Raw genomic sequence first — 19,804 nt, 5'->3', positions numbered from 1 at the left:
TTAAGGAAGCCTTCCAATGGGGTTCAGGAAATGCTCTTTCAATGTTTTCCTTCATTGATATGCTGAGAGATTTGGAAAGATAGATATTCAACTAGATTTGAAGGTAAACATATGTCTGGATGGCGTGTAATTCAACAGGTCACCAATTGGTGCATTCTAATTCTGAGAGTTCAATTCCCTACTCTTCATCTCCCACAATTATTGGTTGACAAGTATAAAGTTACAGAGAGGGTTCAACAAACAATACAGTCACAAGAAATAAGTTAGAAGAATCCTGAGAGAGGTTGGGTGAAATTAAATATGAATGGTTATAGTAAAGAAAATCCTGGTTCCATTGGTGGTGGTGGGATTGTTAGAGATCATAAGGTCGGGTTGATTGTGGCTTTTGCTGACTTCTGTGGCCATAGTAGTAATAATTTGGCTGAAATTAAGGCAGTTTTACAAAGTACCAATTTGTGTAGGAGTTGTGGTTTCTTAAAGGATGTTGTGAAATTAGATTCCATGTTAATCATCAACATGATTAACAAGAATATGAAACCACCATGGCAAATTTCTCATGTCTTGGAACAGGTTTGGAGTATTGCTAGCATTGGAGAGTTTACTTCTCTCCATTATTTTAGAGAAGAAAATGGTATTGTTGATCAGTTGGCAAACTTAGGTGAGAGGAATAATAATCAAGTTATCTTCACAGAAGTTGTCTCTCTTCCTCGAAAGGTTAGAGATTCCTTGAAGTTAGAGCAAGAGTGCCTTCAAAATTTCAGATTCAAACCAAGAAGAAATCATTACACTACTGATGACGTCATTACTTGATAGAATAGTATTTGAGGCTATATTAACATATCTGGAGGTATCCAAAACTTGTATAGAAGTTTCCTCTAACCCCCAGTTAAGCTTTTGGAACATAGGTACATTAGATTGGTTTACACTAATCTACATTATGCTAAGGAGGCTAAGGTTTATGTCCTCCTCCTTGTAATTATAATTTTTGCTACATAGAGGTTGGAGTCGTGCATAACTCCTCCATTATAATGATGGACCTTTGATTTTAAAAAAAAATTATATCCATCTCCATCATTTGCACTTTTTTCCTTCTTAATTTTAATTGACATATTAAATGGAAGTTTAATTGCATTTAGGTTTGTCATAACAGTCATTTATGTAACTTGCTGCAAGTTTTTTTCGTCAAAAGAAAGATGATAAAATTAACTAGTAACAATACAAACAAAGTTAAGTACCATTGAGTCAACTTAAATTTCCTGGTTTGGCTAAATAAGTACAAGTGCTATTTGAAAATAAAAGACAGAATAGCGTGATAGATACTTGTACTTGTATCGTTTTGACATCTTGATCCCTCTATTTTGCGAAGTTTTATCTAAGCACTTGTATGTATCCAAGCAGAGTATTTTAAACACCTCATTGTAAAGACTATGATATGTGTTTCTCACTTGCTTGATGGGAATGATACATCATATCTACATTACTTTCCATGTCATTTTTTATTTTTGTCAATTAAGAATTCCATTTGAAAAAATAAAATTAAACCCTCCTGTTTCATGTTCTTGCACCCATTTTTGGGTCCTTTAAACAATGCTTCAATCAGCCCACTAGAGACAATGGCTTATCTGCACATTTTTTCCAAATCTAAATGGACTGAATTTACAAGATATTAATTGATACTTACACAAATATTCGCAATCATTCCACCGTTCTCCGGCAACTTTCACCAGTCTTACCCATTCTTAGAACACTAGTGACCATTGGTGGTGGTGGGACCTGTTTGCAACTAATTTTCAACATATGAAAAATAAACTGCAACCACAAAATAAGAGAAAAATATTTTTATTAATCAATTGTGAGTACAATTCTGTTTTTCCATTGATTCTTCTCTCCTGATTATCTCAGTGATTCGAGGGCTGAAGCCGCGTATTTCTCGAATGTAGGATGATGCAAACCTCTTGGGGATATATTTGATCTCCAACTTCTTGAACTATTTGATTGTCAAGAAGTATCCGGCTATATTTGGGGATATATTAAATCTCCAGCTTCTTGAACTATTTGATTGTCAAGAAGTATCTGGCCAAATTTTGATCTCCTTGTGAATATCTCAAGAGTTTATGGGATTTTGAGACACCTCTTCAAGGGAATATGTATTCCTTTATATAGGTGTGAGTTATGGTTTAGGGTAGAGTAACCTCCAAGAAACCCTAATAGACTCCTAGGATTTCAAGAGTCCTGTAGCATCTTTAATTTAGGATTTGGCTTGATCCTTTAAAATTTCAGTGTCTACAAATGCCCCCTACTTCAAGGTTTGTCAGGGTGTAGGCTTGCCGAAAATTTAAGACGATACTTGAAGTACTCTACCATCGTAACAAATGATTTTGAAACTTGAAGTTTTCGATTTACAAGAGAAAGAGATAAAGGGAAGAACTGGTCCCACTGGGCGTGCCAATTTGTTTGCAATAAATTATTTGTGATACAAAAATAAATTGCAACCACAAAATAAGAGAAAAATATTTTTACTAATCAATTGTGAGTACAATTCTGTTTGTCCATTGATTCTTCTCTCCTAATTATTTCCGTGATTCGAGGGTTGAAGCCGCGTATTTTTCGAATGTAGGATGATGCAAACCTCTTTGGGATATATTTGATCTCCAGTTTCTTGAACTAATTGATTGTCAAGAAGTATCCGGCTATATTTGGGGATATATTTGATCTCCAGCTTCTTGAACTATTTGATTGTCAAGAAGTATCTGGTCATATTTTGATCTCTTTGTGAATATCCCAAGAGTTTATGGGATTTTGAGACACCTCTTCAAGGGAATATGTATTACTTTATGTAGGTGTGAGTTAGGGTTTAGGGTAGAGTAACCTCCAAGAAACCCTACTAGACTCCTAAGATTTCAAGAGTCCTGTAGCATCTTTAATTTAGGATTTGGCTTGATCCCTTAAAATTTCGGTGTCTACATACATTATGCAACTATTTGAGTATTAAATAATGAGTAGAGTAAAATAATATCTTAATAAATTCATTTGAATGGCAAATATGAGATACTACACATTTGTATCAGAAATTTGGTAAAAGAAAAATTATGTGCATTAACAAGGTATCAAAGCTCTAATATCAGGAACCTCTTGATAATTTAGGGAAGGAATAATTTGTCGACCAACATAAAGTTGAGTAAGGGATAGTGGGGTAACAGAGGAAAATCTAAGATACATTTAGAACAAAAGTGATATTTTTGTTCAGAACGTGAAAGGATTTAAGGAGTAAATAAAATGTAGGAGAGCACTTGCAGTGGATTTTTTGAAGTTGTGCAAACAGTTAGCTAATTGAAAGAAATGGAGGTGAGGAGAGAAAACAAAGGGAAATCACAACAGATGAGGCAAAACGCTAGTTTTGGAGAAGAAAACAAGATTAGGCCTTTTTGTGTGCGAATTGGAGGCTATTAGGTCGGGGCTGAATGGGTAGAGTAAAAGAGAAGATGGTTAGGCCGTGTAAAATCATGGCAGGTGTCCTTAAAAATGGGTCTGCGATGCAGGGGCATAAATATTAAAATGTATAATGGCAGGGGTAGATAGTGAAGAATAATATAACTGAGGTGACCTATAATTAATTTCTGATAGTACAGGGACACATCTAACCCTTTTTTCATATTTATTTTAATATATTTTATTTTTGGAGTGTTGGTGGAAGAAAATTTTTGATTTAGAAGCTTTAACCACCGAAAAAAATGATGGAATCATAAAAAGGGGAAAATGGAAGAAGATGGTTGGAGACGAATTGATAAGAAGGGATGCACAAAGGAGAAAATCTTATGGAAGAGAAAGGGGAAGGGAGGGATCTGACGAAGAAAAGAGAAAGGGAGGGGGAGAACTAGGAGGGTAAGAGAGGGGAGTTGTGTTATATTTTTTCTTTTCTCTTTCATTATTTTTTGGTTGTCTTCTTTTTTTATTTTTATTGAAGTAAAATCATTAATTCAATGAATTCATGTACCATATGTGCGTATAAATCACGCGCTTTGTCCACCTCAACCATATAAACACCACATAAGCTCAGTCAATGGTCAGACGCGTTTAAAATACTATATTTCAACAAGTACGAGTGCTTAAATGAAACTTTGCAATATAAAGGGACCGGGATGTCAAAACGGTACAAGTACAAGTGTACCAGCCTTTTTTGCCAAATAAAAATAAGAGGAGAAATATACTAGAGGCAGATTGATTTACCATAACGCCCGCTTGTGGCTTCCTTCAGAAAAAAATTAACATAGGTAGATTGAGATCTTGCTGCAGGGAAAATTGCACGAGCTCAGGTAAGAGCTGAGGTACAAAACCTGCAAACGTTTTACAATCCAAGGACGCTAAACCTAAAACAAGGAAAAACTGCGATTGATATTGCTGTACAAAATCATGCATCTCCTACAACTCTGATTAGCTATGAAGATAATTACACTGAGAACCCTTTACACATTGACCGTTCGTATTATATGGACAGGGCTTATTCCTTTTGAAGAATCCTCCAGAGGAACTGCCATGCCCTCTACTGCCAAAAGACGACTGCCTATTCCAACGTCCAACATTGTAACCTGAGTTACCACCACGAGAACCCTCGTCCTTCTGACCTGAGAAGTTACTCCCATGACGTCGGTGTTCATTATTTCTCGCGCCCTGACTTCCAGTAGATGGACGCCAACCTTGATTTGCATTTGCATCTCCTGGTGGCTGTGATGGTCCTTGGACAAGAGTTCCAGGATTTCCCATTCCAGTAACCCACCCATTACTAGGCGTAGGCCCAGGAACAGTTGATCCCATATTCACTGTTGGAGCAACCCAACCTTGATTTGCATTACCAAGTGACAATCCTTGGACCATAGGATTACCCAATGGTGCAACCCATCCTTGGTTCAAATTCCCAAGAACTGGCATGATAGGCACAACCATACCAGGATTTGCATTTCCCGCAGGCACTGCTTGAACAGAGGCTCCCCAGTTCATATTCATGGCTGCCGGTACCTGTCCAATCCAGGTCATGTTTGCATTTCCTGGCATCATGCCCCAGCCAGGATTTGGATTTTCAGGTCTGAATGTTGATGCAGAACTGATACTCTCTGGCTGCGCCACCCCCCAGGGTGCAGTAGGCACAGATGGAGGTTGCTCATTGGGTTGACCACCTTGAGTTTGAGCTCCCCAATAATGAGGTTGAGGCACAACTGAGGCACCTGCGCTTGAGAAACTTACAGCAGAATTTTGAACAGAAGATGTAACCCAATTACCATATCCCTGGGGATGCCCAGGTGCAGCAACAGAACCCTTTGTTTCTCCATACAATGAAGCAGCAGCAAAAGTATGAGCACCCACATTAGGGTTCTGAATATTAAGAGACTGAATGGACTGTACAGTAGTATTTTGTGAGCCAGGTTGGCTATTCATAACTGCTGCATGTTGTTCATTACTAGCAATAGACTGACTATGTTGCATTAGATTTGTTGGGCCTGCTGGGATACCCTCTCCAGAGTTGGGCACAGGACCAAAACCAGTATCAGAACTCACATTAGTTTCTGATTCCCTTACTTCAATAGAAGAAGAAATTCCACCTCTAGTGGAAACAGAAAGACCAGGAGAATTCTCAGAACCAAGGCTGTGATACAAATGAGGTCTCTCTCCATCTCGATTTTGCACGACAGCTCTTGAATGTATACTGTCAACTGTTGGCGAAGCTTTTTCAAACTTTCCTTCTAATGCATTAGTCAAAAGAATAGATTCGTCTTCCTTTTCTGTAATTCTCCATATTTTCAGATCAGCAGGGAAATATCCTTTATTGCTCCATTTACGCAACTGAACCATAGAAAATGGCCCCTGTGCTTTTCCAGAAGGATCCTTGTAATGCCACATCTTTTCTGTTTCATTGATCTTGACAGCAGTTTCTGCAGCCTTAACTGGGAGTGTAGCTGGAGAAGGTACAGATGCAATACCGGAAGATCTCGACACAACATCGCTATTCCATCCAATTGTTTCAGAATTGGTAGCAGAAACGAGCTTCTCCGGATTCTGAGATTCTGTCTCCCAGTCTTTCCCTTGACTCCATGCATTCTCGTTTACAATCTCACCAATATGTGCAGCATCTTGGCTTTTGCTAAAAATGTTTTTACTGGACAAACTTCTGTCTAATTCCCAATTTTTAGACTGAAGTTTCCCTGCACTCCCCCAACAATCTTTTGGAGAAAATTTGCTTCCAGGGGAAACTGGCCCGTTTCCTCTCCTGCTGAAACTGGAATCTCGTGACCTTTTATAAACATCTGCAGCAGCAGCAAAAATTTAAACCAATACTCCATAATATGAAATAGATAGACAAGAAGAAAGGGAAGTCATAAACCTTGTCTACTCTCATTTTCCCCATCATCATCCTCAGACTCATAGCTCGGATCCATTTTCGGATCTGCATGTATTTCTGGAACTTCATCAAGTCTACGACGACGTTCATCGGGAGTCTTTAAAAGCTGCAGTTTCTCCACACATTCTCTAAGCGTAATCATTAGTTAAGGCCTATAGCACCAGCTGGAACTTAAGAAGATATCAACTATTCAGCTGAACTTGCATGAATAACATCCCCATCATAATCATAAGTACATGCAAATGCTGATTTCAAAAAAGACAAGAAGTTGGGAGGGTAGGTGAGCTTCTAGGGGTTTCATCTTCTGTTGTCTAGGATGGTCCCTCCATACTTTATCTGGGAAGAAAAAAACAATGTGCAAAGTCTAAAACTCTAGGTCAGACAGAGCAGAGATAAATGGAATGAGTAGCAGTAAACACCCATCCCATGCAAATAATAATTCAAAAAGAAAAAAGAATGCCCTGAATTAATGCAAGATTTTCGGAACCACGTGATTCAGTGTCTGAATCATATAATGCAGACACTCTCATGACAAGACAAAGGAAATATGGTCAACTGGTCACAGTAATGCACTTTGGACCTAACAATCCTGCCCTGCAAGAAAGGGAATACAAAACGAAGAAGTCGTACAGGAAGCATCCATATTTGTTAAATTATGTCAAATTGAAGAGCATAATTATCTATTCGTTTGATAAATACGAGAACATAATAGACTTTACATAAGTGATCACTTAAAGAAAGAGTGAGAAAATATTACTAATATTAATGATAAAGGATATTCCTTTTTACGCCCTTTCTCGCTAGCTCGATCACGAAGATGACTAAGCCGCAGGATCTCCGATTCCAGCCACTGCAATTCAGCACAGATAATCAGGCATGATATATTAGAATAATTTTGAAAACCATATCAGATAATGACGGCTCTGAAAATAAGAGACAGGACAGAGAATTGAGAGAAAATGTGATATAAATGTCTTACACTTATATAAGCCCATTACTCTAGTACATCTTATCAATCAATATATAGCTGCCGAACAATCTAAATTTAGCTAACAGATGCAATCTATGGAATAGAACTGCTAACTAGAATGATTACGTTCACAGATAGAGGAGAGGGAATAGCTATCCTAAAAAAGAGTCTTCATCTCCCCATGCAATTTAACTAGACTTGTACATACCCAGAAAAAAAGAAGAAGAGAAACACCTCTCATACCCAGATGATCAACAAGAGAAATTCTAAGAAGACTGGTCACTCTGGTGTTGCTAAATTTCCTAATCATTGTTACAGCCTAGAGAACTTAACTCCAAATGTTTAAATGGCACCATTGAACATCAGGAGTGTAATAACAACAGCTATATATTGGCCGATGAGGCTTAACAAGAAGAAACCTCTCCAAAACCTCATGATGTTAATGTTTCAAACACTAAATTTCAAAGAAGTTACTATAAATTCCCTTTTTAACTCATAATATCGTTTTTTACAAAGTCCTTGTTTCACTACGTAAGCCTCTCCAACACTCAATCAGCAAAGTGCTGACTGCCAACACTATTAGGTCCTTTGGCATAATTACAGTTACACGAACCTCTGTTTCATGTAAATTTATCAGGCACTGGAAGTCAAAAACAAAGAGCATACTTGAGGACTAGTGCAAAACTTTCCTTCAAGGTGACTCACAAAGATTATATATGCATTTGCAGAGGGAGGGAGGGGCTAGAGGGAGATGGCAAGCGCACGAGAGAAAGAGAGAGAAAGCCATCGTCCAAGATTTGATAAAAGCTATAGAAAAAAAAAAGCGAGAAGTGAAAATGTCCACTGTCATGTGCCAAAGGGGACTGCTTATAACTCTGCAATAACTTACCTTCAACCCATTTTGTTACAATAACCCATTTATGATACTGGTACCACCTTATATCTAAAAATAAATGCATACTGGTAAAAGTAATAAAAAGAAAGCACTTCAGCTTACATCATCAACTCTAGAAGCCTGTATTTCCACGGCTTTGTCAAGAACATCACGCTGTAATTGTGACGATCTATCAGCAACACGAGAATTAAGGACAAAGTTATAGTAACCATATATTGTCACAATCAATTCCGGTCTTACCACCGTTAGTCTATTGATCAGTCCACACCTTATACTTTGGCGTAAACGCTTGCATTCTTCCTGACAATTGAAAGTAGATGCATGTGAACAGCTAGATCAGAAGACATCAATTTAGCTTTTTCATCAAGCGAGATAAGTGAAAATATTAATGATGCTTCAGATGAGCAATATTGATGATGCAATGGCACTTGTTGTAGGATAAAATTCCATCAGGTATCATGAGCATGCCAAATATGGACTATATAAACCCTTGGATCTGATACTCATACTCAAAAGCCAACCAACACCTAAATGCAGTTGGCAAAGCTTGCAGGCTGCAACAAAATCCCAAAAGTGTTTTATTCCCTCCTTTTCTTGTCTTTTCCCTTACCGCAAGAATTGTTTCAGTAAATTCTACTTAAATTAAGTAGCTCATGAATAGCAATTCAATCACCTCAGTAAAATCTTGATTTGAGACAGTATCAATTGATACAGCCTCTGTCTTGTTCAGATTTAGGATATCCAACACAATATCAGTTGTCCTCTTGCCAAGTTTGTAGGGTTCAGCAGCTTTGCTTGTACCTGCAACAAGAAGACTCTTGTTTGTGATAGAAAGAGATGAAAGAGGCTCAAGTACAATTTCGGACACATAGTGACAACAGAGAAATCAAAAATGTCCAAACTAGCAATATTAGAAGAACTATAATAATTACCAACGACTTGCACCAGCCTATAGAGGTCTTGCTTCTGTGCACTACAAGAAATTCGTATTCTTACAAACGTCCCAAAAACCTTTTCATGAAAATTGTCAATCTCTTCAAGTAGGTCCTCTATCAACTTCCGACGTAAGTAAATTAAGCTAATGTTGTGCACATTAATAGCTGCACAGTCTTCAAGATTTGATTGAGGTCCCCTTCTTTCGCCTTTCTTATGTTTACGTTTCCCATCTTTGACTCCACTAGTAAGAGTGTCAGCATTTCCATCAGTTTCAAAGTGATCGACTTCCGTATCAACTATACTGCCTTGAACATCATCTATCTGAGAATCCTCTTTCATAAGAAAATGAGACTCGAGCAGTTTTAACATCTCAAAATGCCCAATCCGTGGTTTTCCAAATAGTCTTTCAAGTCTTGAATCACATATAATTTGGCTTTTCCGACGAGGATCACGAAGTTTTTTTGTTTTGATGTAATCAAGCAACAGAGCTTGCACATCAAATTGAGAAATAACAGAAGCGTCACCATTTTTCATGTGCTTAACAAATTCAAGCAGCTCTTTTGATGCCCATTCAGTGGTGCCAGCTGTAGAGAAGCCTTCACTTCCACTAACAGCAGCTGCACTGGTTGAATCCTCTTCGTTTCTGAGTGACTGTGCTCGTCTTTTTAAGCTTCTTCTTTTAGCTTTACTGGCTTCCAAGGTTTCAAATGAATCATCTGAACCTGAAGCTCCATCATCATTGTTGTCATACTGAGGATCAGCCAACTCATGTTTATTAGCAGATTCATCAGACCCCTTCCAAGGACTTTTCGCATTGGCAATTTCTTCTGAAGATAAAGATAGCCTCATTTTTAAATCAACAAAGTAATCCTTGAACAGATACTCCCAGCAACTCTTGTCATCAAAATCTACTGGTGCCTGGGCTAGCAAAGAGCAAAATTTTTAACATAGCATGGAAAGTAAAGAAATAGTAAAAATAAATTGTACAAAAGGATTTCATCTGTTGAGTAGAGTTTGCATTTTACTTTTAACTATTTAGAGCAGCTCAATCTAGATGGTTCTAATAGAATATATTATAACCAAACATCCCAGGAAGAGAGCTAGGTACAGGAGTACATACATCCTTGTCTCCCAGCCCATTGCTTTCTATTAGCTTGACAGTTCTCATGCAGGTCTTACAAAAGCCTTTGTTTCCCCTAACACACAGGATAACAGCATTTTTTATACACCGCTTGCATAACGAAAATGGACATGTATAGCACATGTAGTAAGCCTTTTTCTCACAATTGCTACATTGATGCCAACCTGAACCGAAAATAAACAATGAGCAAGATAAAGCAATAGAAAAGCAAGTAAATCCAGCATTATCAAAAGCTACAGTAAATCAAAAATATAAAAGCAGTAAAAATCCACAAAAATACAAATGGGGAACTATTGAAATTAGGAAGTATTGATATTAAGATGGTTTCCCATGATAAAAGCTTTTCAGTTCTGGGTTCTGGCAGCGTGTTTAATCCCTACATCCAAAAGCTTGAGAGTTGAGACTTCAATAAAGTCAAGAAAAATGAAAAACCATGAAGCAGAAGGAAGAAGAAAGTAATGCATCTAGAGAGGCATTTAATATTCCCAAAACTTATCATCTTTCTTATCAAGAACTCAAAAAAAAACCATTGATTGACTACTGTAAGCAAAAATAAAATGCTCCCAATAACAGTACTACATCGATACCTCTAGTTTAGTTAAATTTTAGAGAACTCTAGCTCAGCTTAATATTATTGAAATAACCTCCCTAAAAGAGATAGGATATTAAGTAGCACCCAAGGTTCCCTAACAAATTAGGTTTATCCATACACTTTATATCAGTTAAGATGTCCCGCATTGGTTGAAGGAATAGGTGGTTGTTTCCTTCTATGGACCTACGCAATCCTCACCTCATGAGCTAGCTTTTGAGGTTGAGTTAGGTCCAAGGTCGATTTTCTTCAAATTGTATCATTTATCAGAGTTAGACTCATTCCTATTCTTGGTTTACCCAATGTTCGGTGCTCATGTTATATCGTCCTCGCTCCAATCCAGTCCTGGCTGTTCGGAGGGTTGTTAGAATGTCCCACATTGGTTTTGACTAATGGGTTATTGTCTCTTTATATGCTTATGAGCAACCATCATCTCTTTAGCTAACTTTTGAGGTTGAGTTAGGATATTAAGTAGCACCCAAAGTGCCCTAACAAATTAGGTTTATCCATACACTTTATATCAGTTAAGATGTCCGCATTGGTTGAAGGAATAGGTGGTTGTTTCCTTCTATGGACCTACGCAATCCTCACCTCATGAGCTAGCTTTTGAGGTTGAGTTAGGTCCAAGGTCGATTTTCTTCAAATTGTATCGCTTATCAGAGTTAGACTCATTCCTATTCTTGGTTTACCCAATGTTCGGTGCTCATGTTATATCGTCCTCGCTCCAATCCAATCCTGGCTGTTCGGAGGGTTGTTAGAATGTCCCACATTGGTTTTGACTAATGGGTTATTGTCTCTTTATATGCTTATGGGCAACCATCATCTCTTTAGCTAACTTTTGAGGTTGAGTTAGGATATTAAGTAGCACCTAAGGTGCCCTAACAAATTAGGTTTATCCATACACTTTATATCAGTTAAGATGTCCCACATTGGTTGAAGGAATAGGTGGTTGTTTCCTTCTATGGACCTACGCAATCCTCACCTCATGAGCTAGCAGACTCATTCCTATTCTTGGTTTACCCAATGTTCGGTGCTCATGTTATATCGTCCTCGCTCCAATCCAGTCCTGGCTGTTCGGAGGGTTGTTAGAATGTCCCACATTGGTTTTGACTAATGGGTTATTGTCTCTTTATATGCTTATGGGCAACCATCATCTCTTTAGCTAACTTTTGAGGTTGAGTTAGACCCAAGGTCCATTTTCTTAACAATATCATATAAAAAATCTGAAAAACCAGTTCTCAAATGACTATACCCACCTACTTTTGTTTCTTTCCCAGCCAGTTCCTCTCCTCCCACCTGGCCTTCTTTCTTCTCTCTACTGTTGGCATCTATAAAATCCATCCATTGACGTGGACCATAAACCCTTGTGATTCAGTCAACAGATTAATCAGTTCAAGTGGTCCACTTCTCCCTCTATGGCACTAGCACAAAGATCCTGCACTCTTCAACGTGTGCCCTTTAAACTGATTATAGCTAGATTGTATCATATTTACTGCTATCCTTTTGGTACTCAAGTCTTTGTGCTCGGTATATTAAACTGCATTTGCTATCCTTTTTTCTTTCCTTATTTTTTGAATAAGTAATGAAGATATTTTATTCCCAAAATGTGACAAGCTAGTGCTAACTGCTATACAAGTACAAAATCACCGAATTACAGAAACCTACATGTTACCTAGTACAGACCTAAGTTGCTCGGACACGGGTGCAGGTGTCCGATATGGGTGCGGATCTAGAGGTCGGATCCTTCATGATCTAAATTTTAAGATTCGGGGATACGGATCCTAGTATGGATACGGGTGCGGGGATCCGGCTAAAAATAATTCAAATAATATAAAAATATATCTAAATTATGAGAAATTTTGTGGAATATTTATGTATCGCTTGTGAAATATGTATTTCTTTTTTATTCTCAAGTTGTAGATAAGTAAATGATTGATTTCCTAGATAAAATATGCTATTTTCTTCAAATTTATCCTAGTTTTGGTTCTTATTTTGATAATCAAATTGTATCTCGTCTCGAATTTTTTCGTCCGTCCCGGTCAAAGTACACAAAATTGTTTGACCAGATCCGGTACGGATCCCATACTCACACCCATACTAGTGTCGTGTCGACACGGGTACGGCACCTAAACTGCCATGTCGGAGAAACTTAGGTACAGACAAGTATAGCACTTTTCCTACAAAGAAAACAAAATACATTCCACACACTAAACTGGTACTTCACCCCTTTCCTGCATAACCCATGCTGGAGGATGTGTGTATATGTCTTTCTCTCAAATCCTTGTAAGCAAAATCCTCCCCTTACCCTCATCTTCCTCCTAATTATCCTGTGTGAATCCTTTTTTTTCCGTCCACCTTGTTTACCTGCCTCCCTTCTTTTGTTTGCATTCTGTTCATGCTTCTCTCATTGTCTTCATCCTTACCAAGTTTTTCCATGCTTCTTGCCAGTTTCCACCCTCTCCTTTTTTCAATTTCGTCCAGAAAATCCCTCATACACAACTTATCACAATATGTGCCATAGTACAAGAACCTTTGCACAGTGGTAAGTGGTAACCATCAATATAAGCATAATGTGGCTTCCCACTAATGCCAATGGTGCAGCCCTTCAATCCTTATGACATTACCTGCTTCATTAATGATCTGTCAGTTCCTACTTCTAGGCGGGAATAGTGTTTGTCAAAGCAAAAGCGTAGAAGAGTGTCAAGTGTCAGCTAAGGCTTTAAGCTCAAAACGGAACTAGAGAGGAATAGATGGAAAAAAGAACATATATATACACACACACACACATACACACAGAGACAAATATACATATATGTGTGCGTGTGTATGTGTGTGTTGTGTGTTTGTGTGTGTACACAAACTATAAGCATAAACAACAGTTTGTATGGATCAAAAAATTAACCAGATTGCAATTAAGTGAATATGAAGTAAAATTCAAGTCAATCAATTTCGACCATTGTAAATCTTGGATAAAAAATTAAACAGATTGCAGTGAAGTGAAATATGAAGAAAAAATCATGTTAATCAAGTTCAAGTTCAACCCTTTAAAAACTAAATTCATACGCAGGCATAAGATTTTTTCCACGATGGTGATGTCCGGACTAGCTCATTAAATACCTACAACCTATGTTGCTCGGACTCTCCGGAAATGTTACTGGGTGCGTGTCGGATCCTCCAAAAATAGTGTATTTTTGGAAGATCCGACACGGGTGCGGCATCATTTTGGAGAGTCCGCGCAACATAGCCTACTACCTCCCAGTTCCCACTAGCACAGGTGTTGGGTAACTCGAACCAAAGTTTAGGCAGATGGGAAGAAATTACTTAGTATTTTTTGCGTCAGCTGGGATTTGAACCGAAGACCTCATGGTTCTCCTCCCACTTTATTGACCACTAGACCACACCCTTGGGCGCAATACGCAAACATACAGCTTTTCATTCATATTAGCGAGTAGTTTTCATATAATAGAATTTTAATTTCAAAATCCTACAATCCTATCCAGTGATGTTCCTAAATTATAGTTATACCGTTTCACCAACTATATTCATTGCACAGTGTTATCTTCTTCGAGAAAGAGCCATGTGAGTCGAGGCAAATGGATTGAAACATATTTAGTTCTTGCTTCCTATTTCAAACGGGTTGAAGATCAACACAAGGGAATTGTGTCCCTCTCCACTTCCCTTTCTCTATCACTTTCTATCAGAATAACATAATTACCCTTACCCTTACCCTCCCCCCCCCCCCTTTTTGTTTGGGGGGGATGGGTTGATAATAGAGAAATCTCCTAGGGCAATTAGCACACCTTTTCTACTTTACCTTCTCTTATTTTTCGTACTAAATTTTCAAATAATTAATTGTAAAGAAGATATTGAAGCAAAATAGTATTAAACGATACTTTGGTTAAACTTATCCAAAAAAACATGAGTTTGGTTTACAACAGACATCAACATATTGTATCACTTTCTATCAATACAATATGACTACCCTTACTCTCCCCCCTCTTCACCTTTACTTTGCTTTTTTTTCTTTGGGATAATTGAGAAATCCCCTCCCACACACACACACACACACACACACACACAAAAAAAAAAAAAACCACACACACCCTTTCTACTGTACCTTCTCTAATTATTGGTACTAAATCTTCAATTTGTCATTTGTAAAGAAGAAATTGATGCAAACTGCTATTAAATGATGACTTTGATTTACTAGAGTATTGACATATTGTTCTAGCTCGGCAGAAACGAAATCCTTTTCCTCAGGATCCCACAAATATGTACTGTAGTAGTTATTTCAGATGATGAATTTCACTACTCTACAGCTTTAAGTCTAAGGAGAGGCTTGAAGGAATTCAAAAAGTGGAAGACATCAAAGCTGTATTCAAACTTCAAAAAGTCTGAAAGAAAACGAACCAACATGAGTAAATCGGCAATACATAAATTTTATCCACTAAATGAAGTCTTATGAGGAAAAAGACTACATATATGCACTTACCACAATTCCATCGACCTTTGGCAAGGAAAAACGCTTCGTCCCTATTAACGCAACAGGGATGATATGCTTTAGGACAGCCCCTAGAAATTAAAGACCACATAAAAAAGCAACACATGAGAAAATCCACAAAACAGAGAATGCAGAGCAAAATTATTAATCCCTTTGGTCCAACTTATATGACAGTATTTCCAAAATGTTATGGCATGTTTAAGATCACAAATTTCAAAGGTCTTCCTTTCTTTCTTAATCCATGCCGAGTAAAACTATGTCACATAAATTGAAACGCAGAAAGTAGTACTTAAAATGGATAAAATTCCATATGTAATCAAACTCACCTATGGTCACATAGCACCAAATCCCCGCCGTCAAAGCAAACGAAGCAAACGTCCTCTTCTGTGATCTTCCTACTTGAAGCTCTAGCTGCAGCCTTTGAATTTCCAGGACTCTTAGAATCCCTTCTCTTCCTCTTTCCTCCCAAGGATTTCCCTGACTCGACCGTATCAGTTTCAGTCTCCACTTCAGTATCCACATTAGTAGTCTCTTCCTCAACACCTATTGCTTCATCTTCCTCATCTACAAGGGCACCCTGTGAATCATCTAACGTCGAAACAGGTTCCACTTCTTCATGCTTTGTTGCATCCATTTCCACAGCTTTAGCTTCAATTGTTGATACATCTGTCTCTACAACCATCTCATCATTCTCCTCAACTTTATTCAAAATCAATTTCTCAGCATCATTATCAATATTAGAAGTCTCCCCGTCAACATCCGTCCCTTCAAAGCTACATTGTGCTTCTTCTCGCTTCTTTACATCCACTGTCCCATCTTGTGCTACCTCTATTGTAGCTTCAACAGTTGAAAAAACTCCCTGTCTCACTGCTTCACCATTCTCTTCATTTCTGGTTGCAACTCTTGCCACAGCATCAGGGCCAACGCTCTGAGAATTGTCTACTTCGTGCTTCAACTCAGTATCAGCATCAATTTCGGTCTCCGCCTCAGCACACATTGCTTCGTGAAGAACCTGTGAATCATCTAAAACAGAAGCAGCTTCTGTTTCTTCGCGCTTCTTCGCCTCCATAGTCCCATCTTTTGCCACCTCAGCAATTGAAACATCTCCCACTGTCACTGCTCCACCATTTTCTTGACTTCCAGTCGTACAACTACGCTCACAACTGCCTACTTCGCGATTCATCACGTCCATCAACTCGTCTTTCTTTAACTCTATTTTCGCTTCATCAACTGAAACATTTTCCTCTGCCACGGCTCCATCATTACCCTCAGTTTTACTCAAAACTACAGACTCTGCCCCGGCGGTAACATTTTCTTCTTCCGCCTCCACCTTCGATTCCACAAACGACATAACCACCTCCGTCACCACCGAACCTAACACAACAGCTTGTTCATCATTTTCGTCTGTAACCGCATTGTTAACGGCATTGAATTCCGTAACGGAATCGCATTTTTTCAATGATTTCTTATCAAATAGGGGTTGTTCGTTAACGTTATCCTCCAGCAAGGGTTTATTTACGTTCTTTTTATCGTCCTCCGCCATGGAAACTGAACTTTTATAAAACCCTAACCCTAGGTTTTAGCGCGCGTGAAACAGAAAATGCTGATGCGACATAAGAGGAAAATGGTAATCGTATACTCCAGAGTGATTCCATTGTATTTTATTGGAACGTGAAAGTTTATATAAGAACCGGCTTTCTGCACGGAGGGAATTTAATTGTGCCTAAATAATTTTTTATCGTACCACATCAGCTGCATACTAAGAAAATGGGCCCGGAACCAAAATGTGGTTCTCTTGGACTCAAAGTACATAAATAGATGGTAAAAAAAAGTTACATTTTTATGTATAATGCCACAATACCTAGCGTTATACATTAAGGGTAATCGCACCGTTAATGTATAATGTCAGATATTGTGGCGCTATACTGCAAAAGCTGACACGGCGCAGGTATAGCGCCACAATAACTGGCGCTATGCATAAATTTTTATATATAGCACCTGGTATTTTGGCGCTATACTCCTTTTCCCTGGCCCCACCAATAATTCTTGGCTTCAATGATTCAAAAGCGTATAGTGCCAACTTTTTGGGCGCTATATATATATATAAAAAAAATTCCCGGCTAGTCATTCCATATATAAAGAGGTTAGGATTGTATAGAAATCCATTCAAAAAAAATTTAACTCTTGTTGAAACGTTTATTGTTGTTAAATTCTCCAGCATTTTTTCATTATGTTTGAATAGCGTAGAATAAGAGTTTCATTATACTGGGGGGTGAGGTTGTGATGGAGAATAACTCCGTAGGCTACAGTTTACATGCTCAGTGTCATGTTAAATTGCCACTTACAATAGAGTACGATAAATAGATATCGTTGTTATGCAAAAAAATGAGTGTGAGGAAACGTTCAGTGATACTTAAAGTAACCGGAAGATATCTGTATTCCGTCACTCCGCAAGAGGTTGCTTTTTACTTAGAGTTTAACATCGACGATGATGAAACTTTGAGTGATTTTCTAAGAACTTCGGACGAATGCCGGGAATTTCTTATAATCACAATGTTGGAGATGTACGTGAAGGTCGAAAACGTTCCAAAAAACGAGGTTGTGCGTAGTAGAGATAACTCCCAGTCATCGGGTGGTTATTTTGGAGTAGTTTTTGCTGGACAGGTTATGGATGAAAGAGTTTTCCTTAATTTAAACTTATCACCGCCGGCGAATGAGCAGCGAGAAAATAATTTATACCCTGCTTTCCATAATTCACAAGACGAGTGGTAAACTTCAATTTTCATTTGTGTTAATTATGTATATTTTTGGCGTATTGAATTTGTATTAACGCTCATATATTTAATAGGGGGTACCGGTCGGATATGAATTTTACAAGTGCCCCATCCGGTAGTCATCACGTAATTGAAAACGTCCATCATGGAATTTTATCACATTACGACTTGTAAGTGAAGTGATATAGCCATATGGAAAGCATTTATTAATTCAGTAGCTTATATTTTTGTTGGTTGTGCAGTGAAAACGAGCAAGTTAAACCACCCGTACTCACTCAATTGACCGAAAACGACGTATTACATCGGGATCTAGCAGATGCACAGAGTGAGGAACAGAACCGTGATTACGATAACAATGCTGATGAATCCGAAGACGAGACACCCTTTCCTTGTGAGGATGGTGATGAGTAGGATGAGGAGGAAGGACCTGATTTGGAGAGAGAGACCCCTAGACGAAGAGTATACAAGTTCGAAGTGTCGTTTCATTCAAGGGGGATTCCTTACATTGATAACTTGCCAACCGTGCTGGATGTGAAAGCTCTCACAAGGGATTTTGATGAAATTCAGATAGCAATGTGGGATGAGTCTAGACCAACGATGCTTGCAAAGAGGATATTTTTTCCTGATAAAGTGCGCTTAAGTAGGGCTTATAAAATGCAAAACGTAAAAGAGTGTTGTGAGATGCAGGTATGAGAGTCAAGTCCGATGGTATACAAGGTTGTTTGTCGCAGGTGGTTTTGGCCATGTAATTGGATATTGTGTGCGACCAAGAAGAAGACATGTATGAGAAAGTGGGTAAATACATTCCCACCCACACATGCGAAATGGACACATTCAACGGGAATCACTTCAACTTGGATATTGACTTGATTTCTCTTGTACTTATTCCGCACCTTGAAGCATCCATAAGGTATACAATCAAAGAGTGTATTACATCAGTCCACCAGGAATATGGCCACCATTACGAAAAGAAAGGCATTTCTCGGGCGCAAACGAGCGTTTGAAATTGTCTACGGTAATTGGGATAAGTCATTTGCATCTCTGCCAAAATACATAGCCGCACTGCAACACTTTAACCCCAGGACAGTTGTTGAATGGAAGCTTGAGCAGAGTCCGGGAACACCAGAATACATATTCAATTACGTATTCTGGGTGTTTAAGCCAACAATTGATGGTTTTTCGCATTGCCGGGCCGTAATATCCATAGACGGAACTCATGTCTATGGCAAGTACAATATCAAGCTATTGATAGTCATGGCAGTGGATGCTAATGGACAGATATTTCCTCTAGCTTTTGCTGTTTGTGCCAATGAAAGCACAGAGACGTGGACGCTATTTTTGAACCACCTGAAAGAGCACGTTGTCAAACAGCGTTCAGGTATTTGTCTAATATCTGATCGGCACGATGGTATATTAAGTTCTGTGGAGAACTTGTCTGCATGGCAAGAACCTTATGCATATCACCGTTATTGTGTGAGGCACTTAAAGGACAATTTCTAGAAGGCACATCCCAACAAGGATCTACATGATTTGATGTGGATGGCAGCAACAGACCACCAACAACATAAATTCCAGAGGCATATGGATTCTATCAGGCAAGAAGACGA

At 38.4% G+C, this 19,804-nt stretch overlaps 2 protein-coding genes across 2 annotated transcripts; one reads left to right on the top strand and one right to left on the bottom strand.

Annotated features, from left to right (window-relative positions):
- Nucleotides 1-300: 300 nt before the first annotated feature.
- On the top strand, nt 301-810 carry LOC142176276 (uncharacterized). Its single transcript, XM_075243407.1, has one exon. The coding sequence runs from the start codon at nt 301-303 to the stop codon at nt 808-810; it is 510 nt and encodes a 169-aa protein (XP_075099508.1).
- Nucleotides 811-4,218: 3,408 nt separating this feature from the next.
- Nucleotides 4,219-17,091, bottom strand: LOC107766119 (zinc finger CCCH domain-containing protein 19-like). The gene is made up of 10 exons (XM_016584852.2): nt 15,750-17,091; nt 15,415-15,494; nt 10,313-10,497; nt 9,189-10,110; nt 8,930-9,057; nt 8,497-8,556; nt 8,359-8,409; nt 7,171-7,241; nt 6,374-6,525; nt 4,219-6,296 (listed from the first exon to the last, which is right to left on the bottom strand). The coding sequence occupies exons 1-10, from the start codon at nt 16,964-16,966 to the stop codon at nt 4,432-4,434; spliced, it is 4,731 nt and encodes a 1,576-aa protein (XP_016440338.1). The 5' UTR covers nt 16,967-17,091; the 3' UTR covers nt 4,219-4,431.
- Nucleotides 17,092-19,804: the final 2,713 nt, after the last annotated feature.

This window comes from Nicotiana tabacum, chromosome 22 (assembly GCF_000715075.1).
Source record: "Nicotiana tabacum cultivar K326 chromosome 22, ASM71507v2, whole genome shotgun sequence".
NCBI lineage: Eukaryota > Viridiplantae > Streptophyta > Magnoliopsida > Solanales > Solanaceae > Nicotiana > Nicotiana tabacum.
The sequence above is the reverse complement of the archived record's forward strand: the minus strand, read 5'-3'. Positions and strand labels throughout refer to the sequence as shown.

Bases quoted from the DNA above. Each gene is read 5' to 3' on its own strand.
- LOC142176276 (XM_075243407.1), top strand. From the start codon at position 301: ATGAATGGTTATAGTAAAGAAAATCCTGGTTCCATTGGTGGTGGTGGG.
- LOC107766119 (XM_016584852.2), bottom strand. From the start codon at position 16,966: ATGGCGGAGGACGATAAAAAGAACGTAAATAAACCCTTGCTGGAGGAT. The intron at 9,058-9,188 runs GTAATTATTATA...TTCTTGTTGCAG, and splicing joins TAGGCTGGTGCAAGTCGTTG to GTACAAGCAAAGCTGCTGAA. The intron at 6,297-6,373 runs GTTTATGACTTC...CTGCTGCTGCAG, and splicing joins GGAAAATGAGAGTAGACAAG to ATGTTTATAAAAGGTCACGA.